The 13,020-nt window shown below is 38.8% G+C and overlaps 1 protein-coding gene across 1 annotated transcript in view; it reads right to left on the reverse strand.

Moving 5' to 3' along the window:
• Positions 1 to 4,211: 4,211 nt before the first annotated feature.
• Positions 4,212 to 13,020, reverse strand: part of LOC140235504 (polypeptide N-acetylgalactosaminyltransferase 10-like) — a 65,864-nt gene continuing 57,055 nt past the window's right edge. Inside the window, exons 11-12 of the mRNA XM_072315528.1 lie at positions 12,577 to 12,726; positions 4,212 to 5,313 (exon numbers count right to left, since the gene is read on the reverse strand). Coding sequence (XP_072171629.1) covers positions 5,146 to 5,313; positions 12,577 to 12,726 — 318 coding nt within the window. The 3' untranslated portion in view covers positions 4,212 to 5,145. The remainder of the gene's footprint in view (positions 5,314 to 12,576; positions 12,727 to 13,020) is intronic.

The following is a 13,020-nucleotide window of genomic DNA, read 5'->3' on the forward strand; positions in this document are numbered from 1 at the left end:
AAATCAATTTAGAGCCCTCCTAATTCACTTTATAACTTTCAATTACACTTTTTTTTTTTTGAGAGAGAGATCTTGGGCGGAAGAGATTTTGGACTAAAAGCTTTGGTGGTAAGAATATAATATGACTGTATTTAAAAGGGCAAAGATTGACTGACATACAATGCAATTCACAATCTCTCTATATATATATGTCAGTATCTGCTGTTTTTGTGAATGGCTATGTTGTTTTTTTTAATAGGCATGACATAAGATTCATGGGCAATGCAGTAAACTTATTGCCTTGTGAAACTAAAACACTCCTTAGTGCACATACAGGACCATGTTTAGTGTCATAGCCATGTATCTGCTGCCCGTTGCCTTTTATTATCCCGAGATTAAACATGACATGAAGCATAAAAGCCAGAAAATCACAAATCAAAGTGTTCTCGTATACAAAGTGGTCTAAAAAGATTTAAAGCCAGAATTGAATGAATCTCAGGTTTTTGCCTGAAAAATGGCACCCCTGCACAAAGCACTAACTTCATTGGTCTCATGAAGAGCAAAATATCTTTCCGAATCAGGTGACCACCTCTAGCAATGTGTACTGAATACTTTCTTGTGTCATGTTAATGAGGATGGATGGGGAAAAGTGTGCCCCACCATTAAATGATAAAAGAAAATGGAACATCTGAATGAGGCTAAAACTCGGATGGAACTGTCCATGTCTGGGACAGTTCACACTGTAAAATCTGTTCCATGTTGTTAGTACTGATGACAATAGTGACCAATGCTTGGGAACTTCAGGGAGTGGGAAGTCATACCGTTCACTCTCCCTGAAACAATATAAGACTACACGATGATTTAGCGACCCACATGTTTGAAAGAGTTAAGCATGATGTTCGCCAAGAGAGCATCTTCCATCTGACAAAATTTCTAAACTCCTTTACTACCTCTTTCTTAAATCTAGGCTTAAATTTGAATTTCTCTTGTTTACATGGATATCTATATACTTAAATAACTACTTGGCTATCCTGATAATAGAATAGAATGAGTTGAATCATCTCTGTTTTAACTTACAACATTTAGCCGGGGTTTACTTTGTAAAGTTACAAATACTTGTATCTAACAAAAAAAAAAAGAAAAAAAAGGGGGCATAGTCATAACATTACTAAAACAATTTATACAAGAAAAATAGTCCAATACACTAAAATCTGTTCCAGTAGCTTGCACAAGAAATATTTCTTCACTAGTTGATGTAGTTTACCATTGAATGACTTAACTATCAACTTTTTAATGAGAATGATAACTTTGAATGGCCTTGAACTCTAACTCTAGGTAACATTTTTCATTACCAAGGTTAGACTAGGGTTTTGGATTAAATAAAGCTATAAAAATGAACATTCTAAACATGTATTTTCTGCAACTGTACCACATCAAAAACCAAGCATACATATTAAACACCAACACAAGTTTAACAAATGATTAAATGCACATAATAAAAGAGCTATCTTTTCGTTTCATGGTTGGTTTTTCTTTGTCATTAAGGACAGACAGCAGTTCTAGTATTTTTTGCTCCTTCATCCATAACCTACTAGTGATAGTAATTAGGAGTATATTTTGCCACCAATTTATAATGCTGAAAACAAAACAAATACACTTTGAATATCTCTGCTTCAAATCACAATAGAAAAAGACTCCACAAAACTAATGGAATCTTCACATGACACAAACCTCTTAAAATAGGACAACTAAAACCAATCAAACAGACTTTTGAGTACTTGTCACAGAATAAAACCAAAGCTGTGAGAATCTGACAAAACAGTACAGAATCCACACCTTTTACAAAGAACTATATAATTTTTGTGGTTGATGATAAGATATATATTTTGCATGAAAGTATTTTTTTTTTTCAGAAGTGGTTCAGGTTTGCCTTAGAGCTGCCAGTACTAGTGGGTTCCACATTCAGGCCCTTCCATAGGTTACAATATTTACCCCATGTAATGTATACGCCATATATCTAGCGAGTTTAAATTTCCGCGAATCAGGACTTCCCAACGAATGCGTGAGTTGTTAAATTCGTGATTGTGGAATTTAGTTCTGAACAGAGAAATGTATATGTGCATGTCACAGTCATATTGGGATCTGATTCAATATTTTTGCATGCCTTTAAATTCGTGAATAGCACCCGACTCGCGAAATTCGCAAAAATAAAAACGTCGCGAAATACTCGCCGTATACAGTACTCTGCGACTTTTACACATATAACATCTTCCCCTCACTCACAGAGAATCCTGCAGTGATAATCTATGTGATGTTATTGAACAGGAATATCCGAGTTTTATCATTAGCTCAGTATGCTTAGATTAAGATGAAAAATACGAGTCCAATCTCAATTCACTCTACTCTAGCTTTCAAAATCTGTGTTGAGAAAATGTCTATTTTGGATAAGAGGAGGTAAGAACATTAATATGTTTTTACACAGAAGAGAAGAGCTGTAAGCAATGTATCAAGTGTCACAAAATATCCATAGAATCACAATGTCCCAAATGATTCCGAGACATTGCTCCATTCTGTTGATCACACACACACATGAAAATCTCACCCTGCACATTTTGCAAGATTGATGGAAAAGCAATGAAGTTCTATTACAATTGGATCAGACATTTATAACCTAAATTTTCTCACACGGACCTGGTATGCACTTCAAAAATTCACATGGAACTGAAATCAATTCAGTGTTTCTCCAGTATGAGCTATAAAGAAATCTCATAACAGTAACTTCAAATGATAAATCTGTAAAGCATAGTTAAGGCAATTTTCATATGGTACAGGCTGAATTGAATGTTTTGCTTTTTTCATTTTCATATAAGCACTCTTTTGAATGTTTACAAGATACTAGTTTTTCTTCAAGTAGAACTGAACTGGTATGTCTTGATTGTCTGTAGCATCCCCCATAAGGACACATGGAACTAGGACTACCATGTCCATGTGCTGTATTGAATCCGATTGTAATAAATACATATATGTAAAATATCAACGCAGTGCACTATTTCAGAACAGAAATTGTTACATGGTATGATATGGCGGTAACATCTTGTACAAGAAGCTGCTTGTACCATGAGCATGACTTCAACAAAGGAAACACAAATTGAGATTCATCACATAAACAACATCAGTAAACCATCAAATGACACGCAGGTATGCTCAAAATAGTACACTTGGAATGAAAAGTGACGCAAACCTCTCTCGTCAGGCCAGTTCGCGGCCATTCACACGATGACACCAGCGCAAGAAAATATGTCACATGTTCATACCAGAAGGCACTTGTGTTTGCATTAATTAGTTCATGAAAGATATTTTGTTCTCCTGTATGAAAAAACATCTTTACAGTACACGAGTATTTTATCAGCGTCATAAAGTGGAAGATAGATTGAATATAATAGCAAACAGTTTTGTTTTGAAATGGGTACATCCAAACCACACCAGCAATACATAACTTACCTGGCTAACCCAACACCATCAGTAGTAGAATTGGTCTACCCTAAACAATCTGATAAAGAGTTTCATATCAAACTAGCACTGCACTACCAACTCATAACAACTGTAACAGACTGTTACTCATAAAATTTTGTGCTGTCATATGGTACATATGCTTAGCAAGCTGATGGTGAACTCTTCAATAGCTTGACAATTCTTCTTGCACCATCATTCACCACAAGCAATATAATAGCACATTGAAAAGTTGTTGAAAAGTTGTTGAGTGAAAGTAATAATGTTGCACAGACTCATATATATGCCTACACCGACAACACATATTTATTGCTGTATCAAACACAGATGCAGTAAGTGATATTCATACCCATGGCTGTAACAAATCAACTGAAAATACACAGATTCTGCTTAAAATTCACTGTGTTTCAAGTACACGTAGACGTCACTGCCTATACACACTGGACAAAGAAGTCAACTTTACTGTTGCCTCCTGAACTGGAATCATTCCCTGGAACACCTGAAAACTGTACCGAGACATCTGCGACCAACAGGTGGTACAAGGCATAAAAACAGTGCACAAGCAGGTTATTCAATTCACAAGACAACAATTGAACTGACAACAACAAAATCCAATATTCCAGAATGAAATTCTGCCACAAGGAAAAAGCCATTGCTAAAGCTTGACTTCATCCCCTATTTTTTTTGGTGTAATTCTTTACTAGACTTTATTTGCACTACTTGTACTGTGCATGAGTTGATGGATCCTGGTCTGGTTCCTTTGTTCATACTCCCTTGCTCTGCAGTTGATATCTATTGTGACGAGGGCTTGTAAATCTCCATTATGCTGATATGAAAAGTTTTGGAAGTCTGCTTCTCAAAGCTGATTTGATCCCTTGGCTCAGGTAAGTTTAAAAGAAAGAAAAAATGCCTTGTAAAGTTACAATTTATAAAAAGCAACACTTTAAAAGATTACCCGCATACATATCATCCTCTAAAACTTTAAAACAGGATCCAATTTCCCTCTTGACTGGACGAATTTCTCACAAAAGTTAGTAGATACCTCTGCCAATTCTCATTTCTGTGAATGTTTGGGTACTGAATTGTTTGCTTAAACAGCGGCTAGGGTCAAGATCGGTGTTTTTTCCCTTTTGCATGACACAGAAACATTTTTTCCCTTCTGCAGGACACAGAAACAACAAAGTACATGGTGGAGGATTCTCCCCTCCTCTCTCGGCAATCTCTTTCCCTGGCAAGAGAATTTCAGAGACAAAAACCTTCAACTCCACAGCAGTATGTCATAAATACTAGATGGTATGCCGTATAATGTAAAAGTGGACATTTTTGCACATTTTGCGCAACTAGAAGATAGCGTGAGAACCAGAACACTCGAAAATATTTGCATTCCATATTTTACAGTAAATTAATGTCCTGATTTTGCGAAATTACAAACACACAAAATTCATCTCATCCGGCCAAGCGCAGAAAATTACTCACGTGAAAATATCCACTTTTACAGTAATTACCATTCACGACAAAGTTGTGCCCCCTGTCATAGAAGCGAGCATTTACAGTGAAAAAAAAAAATGAAAACAGAGGGGAAAAACAATCTCATACAGTAAATATATTGGCACTATGAAAGAGACACGGAGATGCTGGAGAGAAATTGGATCGGCGTTATAGGATGGCGTGCTTCTTGACGAGTTCCTGGAGTTTCTTGGAGTTCGGTTCGGACCAGTGCCACCTGGCGTTGGTGTTGTCCTCCGTGCAGTGGACCATGACGGCCTTCGTCTCCGACACCGACAGGCAGAGGTGGGAGACGGGGTGGTAGATCAGCTGCTTGCCCTGGACAGGAGGGAAGGGATGACGTGTATGTTAGTCAGGTACCTATGTGCTCTTCATAAACATGTTCAGGAATGCATGGCTTGTTTACACAATTGTTTGTGGCTTAAGATAAGTTCATTCGGGTTCTCTCTTTACTTCCCTTTTGTAGATTGTAGAATTTAGCTGAAAGAGAAGCCACGCTAAACCCTTTCGGTGACATGTTATTCCAATGAGGCTGAGGCAGAAAACTATATACTGGACAAAGCAACATAATGCATGTATATTTTTCAGAGGAAGGGGGTGGGGTGGGGAGGGGGGGAAGAAAGTACTGTAAAATGAGGAATGTTCGCATGCATTTCAATTTCGCGAATTTCACGAGAGCCAAGATTCGCAAAATTAAAATGCATGTTAAAGTTCTTGTCTACACTATACGCATTAAATGTTGGAGGCAACTCGCAAAAATTTCTTGCTGTGAAAAAGGCTGTCAGCTCCAATTCGTGAAAATTTCATGCTGCGAAAATATCGTGTTTTACAGTATTACAGTTACATAGATAACGTCTCTTTGGTGTTATCTAAAAATGCCTAATTCTGATGTGTAAATATTGTATTACCTTAAATCACTTTCAGGGTGCAATTGTTTGTGAGTTTTACTGAGTGGCTCAAGTGTGGTTTAGCCCTTAGGCGTGACAGATTTAGTATCACAAGCGTTCGGCCGCATGGGGAACGCTCGCGTTCCTCCTTTTGTTAGGGGACGCCCCTATTCCTCCTGCGTGCAGAATGGGGGGCTTAATCCCTCTATTCATCAGCCTAATGAGGGCGTTCCTTGGACGCAACAGAACGGACTTGCTCACAAGTCGCATTCATGGCGTTCCTTTCCGCTTTAGGAACGCAAGGATTATCCCAACCACGTGCCTTCCGCGCACGGCTTCACCTATGAAAAGAACAATTTGCGCCGGCAAGTGCACAATTCACGGTGGACGCCATAATTCCACATCGTTCTTGCCAGTTAAAAATTAATCGCGTGGCAAAAAACAGGGTGAGAGAAATCGCGCACTTCAGACAGTTTACAAACGATTGCGACTCCACATGCATTTTTAATCGTCAAGTACAGTCGCCTATGCTACGGAGTAACATTGCACCAGTTCGCAAAATTCTCTCGACTCGCAGTTTCCAAGCGTCATGAACAGGGCTGGTATTCCAAAAGTTTTGCCAAAGTTTTGCAATTATTCACAAGCAATAATTCACAAGCGAGAAGTTGCATTCTGGTTTACTTTTCGATGACATTAGTCAAGGCTCGACACTTACGGTGGCCCGGTGGCCCAGGGCCACCAAAAACGCACGTCGGGCCACCAAAATTTCAGAAATGAAGATTTTGGTGGCCCGATTGGGCCACCAAAAAAGTCGGATCTTTGCCTTTACTTTCGAAAATGAACAGCGGTAACAATCGGCTCCGTAAGATGCTAACATAAATGTCATATGTTTGCTCTTAATTTTGGAAATGAATAACGGTAATATTCGACTCCGTATGATACTAAAATAAATGTCAGATGTTTGCTTATACTTTTGGAAATGAATAACGGTAAGAGTCAGCTCCGTACGGTGCTTAAATTAATGTTAGATAATTGATTTTGCATTCGGAAATGAATAAGGATAACATTCGGCTCCGGAAGATGCTGAAATAAATGTCGAATGTTTGCTCTGACGTTCGGAAATGAATAATAATAGTATTCAACTCCGTATGATGATAAAATAAATGTCTGATGTTTGCTTTTATGTTCGAAAATAAATAGCAATAACATTCAGCTCCGGAAGATGCTAAAATAAATGTCGAATGTTTCCTCTGACGTTCGGAAATGAATCAGAGTAATATTCAATTCCATACGGTGATTAAATAAATGTCGGATATTTGCTTTACTTTCGAAAGTAAATAGCAATAACATTCAGAAGATGCCAAAATAAATGTCAGATGATTGCTTTTACTTTTGGAAGTGAATAGCAGTAACATTCTGCTCCATACCATGCTAAAATAAATGTCGGATATTTGTTATTCCACACTGCTCGATTTAAAAAAAAAAAAGAACTGTTACGATTCGCTAAAGTTTGTTATTATGCTGAAGGTTCGGTTTTCTTATAAGTTTCGAAATTTCGGACGTTATATAGCTGATTCGAAAACGAAGTTTCTTACCACGAATATGATAATTCCTTTACAGATAAACGACCCACCTTTTTTCTATTTTCGGATGAATGGACCATCTGAATATTTTTTTTTTCCCGGAATGATGAATATCGTGCAAAGAAGTAAACGATGTCATGTTCAGAAATAAACCCATATTCCCGTCACAGGAAAAGATTCAGCATTTTTAATTTTCTTTTAGCCAAAAATGATATAAGTTTCGTACCATGCACGTAATTCATTCTCACATTTACGAACCTTCGGAATAATGCCACAAATGGTATTAACGAGCCCTAATACAATTTTGGATTAACAAATTTATTAGTTAAGGCATATCAAATTTGCGTGTTTTGCGAGTTCTGCAAAAAGAACCATCGGATTTACGAACCTTATTCTTCTTTCGGAATAATGAACATAAGGCAAAGGAAACAACGATGACATAATAAGAATTCAACTTATTTTCTTGCCTCAAAGATTTTCAATACTTATTTTCCAAACTACTAACCCCCAATGTCAGACTAAAAATCCGAAAATTAAATAAGCTTTGCTTTCTGATGTTTTGTTAATCCCAGAAATTAAAAGGAACAAGTTGTGTTTTTTCGTTTTCAGAGTAACGTAATTAATTTCATATCCCGATAAATGCACCTTTAGAATCACAAAATTCGTGCGGTTTCGGATTAATGAATCGTATTTAATTTTCACATTAAGGAATATCAATCACGGCAATCATGGCCTGTCACATTTGCCTATCTCGTCTCACAGCGTTGTTTCACGTCCGTCCCGTTTTGTCCGTGATGGCCTGAAATGTGACTGCCGTGGTTGCCGGGAACATGGTGTAAACGCGGCTTTTAGCTTTACACAACCCAATTCCACATCTCCAAGAGCCTGAAATGCTCAAAAGCGAGATTCTCTTTGCAGGTCGACTTGAGAATGGACAGGTTGGTATTCCTCCTGTGCGGAAGCAGTCAAGCTGTAGGCCTATACCTGTATCCCCTTTCCATGGTCAACTACATGTGCCATCAAACAATGAAAGTATCGATCGGGCACCAGGTACACATAGTCATGAATAGACATTGCGCTAATGGGCTCACAAACTCTTTTGTTGTACACATGAATATTGTCACTGGAGGCAGGTATCTACTGAGCTGAGCCTCTATCGCTGTGTACATCTTCATTCGAGTTTTATTGCGAAACAAGCACACGTGGATTAGTAACGGCATTGCACAAAACCCAAATCTCTTGAGAGATTTTGAAAAAGCGGGATCCGAAACCTGGACCCGTTTCTAGACACTGCAAGTGCGTTGCTGTGAAGATATGCGTGTGAATTCGTATGATTCTGTCGAGATAATTTTTCAGTGCCGACTGAGTTGAATAGGATGTGTGATTTTCCTTCAATAAGTCGCCATGTTTTTATTTGTTTTGTTTAAATTTATATTGCCATACTCTGAAAATGAATTGTTCTCGCGCCCCGATTCGCAACATTACCGCTCTGTACGGCGCGGGTCAGTCTGAATTAAAAAGAAGTAGAAAAATTTGTTAATCCAGAAACGACATCTTTCGGTATTACTAACCTTCGTAAAGATGAATATCTTTCCATCGTCAGACTTATTTAACTTTGGACTGAGATTTGAACCTTCGGAATATAGCGAACTGCAGTAACAATAATTTGCTACTATTTTTTCACTGACATTTCGTGAAGCATGATGCATTTCGGTAGTTTGAAACGTGTAAATGTTGCGATGTCTTTCCCGTGCTAGTGCAGACTAAGTTCGGTCACGGCGAAAGTTCCGTTACGAAATAAAAAATATGATTCAAGTCTTTTCAACAATAGCACGCTTCGGTATAGATTTTTATGCTTTTAAACGCAGTTTCTAGTTTCGTACAGAAACCGCAAGTCTTTTCTGCAACGCTCTTGCGTTTTAAATACAGCGTTGCTTGTGATTTGATGGACTTGCATTTGACTTTTAGAATTGCGTTTAAACGCAATTGAGTTTAAGTTTCTTACAATTTTTTAGTGTCAGATGATTATCAAACGCAAGTCTTTTCAGCGTTCCGTGTGATTTGATGGACTTGCATTTGATTTTTGGGGTTGCGTTTAATTTTTAATTTTGCGTACGAAGTAAAAAATAATGCAGGTCTTTTCAACAATAACTCACTTCCGTAGATGTTTAGAGATGCGTTTAAACGCAGTTTCTTATAATTTCATACAAAAACTGCATGTCTTCTCGGCAATGCTCTTGCGTTTGAATACAGCGTCGCGTGTGATTTGATGGACTTGCATTTGATTTATAGAATCGCGTTGAAACGCAACTGAGTTTTAAAGAAGTTCCCTACAATTTTCAAGTTTCGTACGATTATCAAACGCAAGTCTATTCAGCGTTCCGCATGATCACAAGGACTTGCAATTGCATTTGATTTTCAGAGCTGCGTTTAATTTTTAATTTTGCGTACGAAAAAACAAACAAAATAATGCAAGATTTTTCAACAATAACGCACCCCCATAGATGTTAAGAGATGCTTTTAACCACAGTTTCTAGTTTTTCAAATTCATGAAATTCTTCCTTTGAGATGTTTTCATTGCAACTGATTGACAAATTGCCCTACATCGACGTTAATAAGCACTGAATTGATCAGTGTTTTAGTAGTAGCCATGATAAAAAATCATGGGCGTACATACTCGAGCAGGATTCGAACCTACGACCTCCTGATCACCGGACAGGCGTCATCTCCACTAGACCACCGAGCTTTCGTCCGACAGCAAGTGTTGGTTCTAATCCTTATAGCATGCAGCGGGTACTGCTTTGTTATTCAAATTCATGAAATTCTTCCGTCAAGATGTTTTCATTGCAACTGATTGACAAATTGCCCTACATCGACGTTAATAAGCACTGAATTGATCAGTGTTTTAATTAACGTCGATAGGTCGTAGGTTCGAATCCTGCTCGAGTATGTACGCCCATGATTTTTTATCATGGCTACTACTAAAACACTGATCAATTCAGTGCTCATTAACGTCGATGTAGGGCAATTTGTCAATCAGTTGCAAAGTTTCTAGTTTCTTACGAAAACCACAAGTCTTCCCTGCAACGCTCTTGCATTTGAATACAGCGTTGCGCATGATTTGATGGACTTCATTTGATTTTAAGAGTTGCGTTTCAACGCAATTGAGTTTCAGGTTTGTACAACTCTTTTCTAGTTTCATATGATTATCAAACGCAAGCCTTTTCAGCAACGCACTTGCGTTTATGTGCAAAGTTGCTCGTGATTTGATACACCTGCATTTAATTTTCAGTTGCATTTAATTACATGTAGTTGCATTTGATTAATTTTCTAAAAACGGGCCCAGGTTTCTATTAACGCTTCGGAATAATTAACGTTAGAATATTCGGATAAACAGAAACACCTACACGTGTATCATGTTCTGATAATGATTTTCTACTAGGACCTTTATGTGTACACAGTTTGTGCGTTTTGAGAATAACGAGCAGGAGAAAAGGGGGAAAGTGAACTGCTTTGGGTAGGCAACTACATATAATTCTCCAAAGAATGTAAATGAATGTATGCCCTTTCATTTCTGGCGTACAAGACAATGGACGCATGGCGCGAACGCTACCACGCCGTACACAAGCAAATTACTGACTCGCGGGAAAACAATTCTTTTTCAGAGAATGGCGATAAGATTTTGAGCGAGAAAAAAAAATATGTCGACTTAGACGAGGGAATAAACACGTATTTCAGCTCAGTTGGCACTGAAAAATCAGGTCGACTTACGCGAGTTGTCGACTTCTAAATGTGGACTAAGACGAAGAAATTTTCAAGGAATAACAAAGGCAAAAATCGGGACTTTTTATCGTGTCGACTTTACTGTACTCTAGCTCCATAGTTTCAGCAGAGCCAGATGTGTATGTACCTCCCTGGTTTCAGGCAGGCAGCTCTCATCCAGCTAGCTCTCGCCAACTCCAGCACTTGTCTCCATCAGCATGCACGTATTATACAGCACAGGGTTACTATACATTAAGATAGCCCCTGTTCCCAGGCCCCCCATGCAATTGACACGATGTTTACGACCCATTCAGCGCGTACGCAAATTCCTTTACCCTGTGGTTTTGCCTGGCGGCAAACCTGCTTTGAAGTTCCTGGAAATTTCCACCAGCCTGTTGCCTGGCTGGCACGGCCATGGGTGTCAAGTTTCCGTCAATCTACCTAGCTATTGTGAATGTTTTTCTTAATACACTTGTCACTTCATTACACACATTTTGCTTCACCTGAGAAGCTGCTTACAAGAGTGGTCTCACGCTCATGTAAGGGGAATGAATACTATTTCGGATATACTTTTTGATTACGCCTCTCATCGACGCAAATTAAGGTAATCACAGAGTTACTAACGCGTAATAGTGCGATGCTTTTGGTGCAATGGTGGTTTCATTTGTTTGCTAGTTTGTCCGTTTTTTAAGCTTCCATGAAATCAACTGTGTAAGTGTAAGTAAGTGTAAGCACAAGACAAAGGCAAGACTTAATCCGGGCGTTCCCGAACGCTGGCTACATGGAGCGATGGCTTCGTGGTCGATTGGGTGCAGTGAAGTTGACACTATTGTGTTCGAAACAAAGGCACTAAACAAAAGACTTTTAAGCTGGCGTTCCCGAACGCGGACGGCATGGGCGCATGCCAAGCTCGAGCCAAGCTGGCTACTTAACAGATAAGAAGGCATGCCGGACGCGGGCGAACGCTCGTGATACTAAATCTGTCACGCCTTACACACAGCCTAAGACTTCATGACTACTTGCTAGACATGCTGCTGATCAACATGGTGCATGTACAACTCACATTAATGAATTCTTACATCAAGTTGTTTTCATTGCAACTCATTGACAAATTGGCCTTCATCAACATAAAATACCATTAATTAATGCATTAATTTGAATGAAAGCACAGTACCCGGTGCATGCTATAAGTTTTTTTTTTCTTTTCTTTTTAATCATGGCTACTCACTAAAACACTGAATAATCGGTGCTAAGAACATGTATCTAATCGATGAAGGGCAATTTGACAATCAGTTGCAACATGTTACTATCTGTGGTAGAGAGACACATGTTCTGGTTGTATTTCTCACCTCATCGTACACCCACAGCTGGTTCCCGCCTCCATGGTGACAGGGGTAGAGTATAGGCTCCGCCCCCTCTCTCCCGTAGGGAAAATCCACACACTGCTTCTTGTCCTTGGCCCCTGGCCTGAAGTCATCGTGCCACGTCAACTTCCAGTACTGGAGAGAGAGACAAAATTCACCATCCATTATTATGGTCATTTACTGTCAAAACTACAACATTAAAATCTTTGTGTGCCACGTTCGCATGCCCGACTCAGTCATCGGCTTACCGACTACCCATAGTTTGCAACTAGAAGCAACTTGAGGTGCTCATCTCACAGAAGTAACTAAGAACCGACAAGGGTTACGCTTAACCACAAGCTTACTGGTAGCTGAATTTACATGAGCCCTCGTACTACAACATTCCAGGGGGTGTTCTTATCATCACGCTTTCTACAACTTAACTACATG

This window comes from Diadema setosum, chromosome 11 (assembly GCF_964275005.1).
Source record: "Diadema setosum chromosome 11, eeDiaSeto1, whole genome shotgun sequence".
Classification (NCBI taxonomy): Eukaryota; Metazoa; Echinodermata; class Echinoidea; order Diadematoida; family Diadematidae; genus Diadema; species Diadema setosum.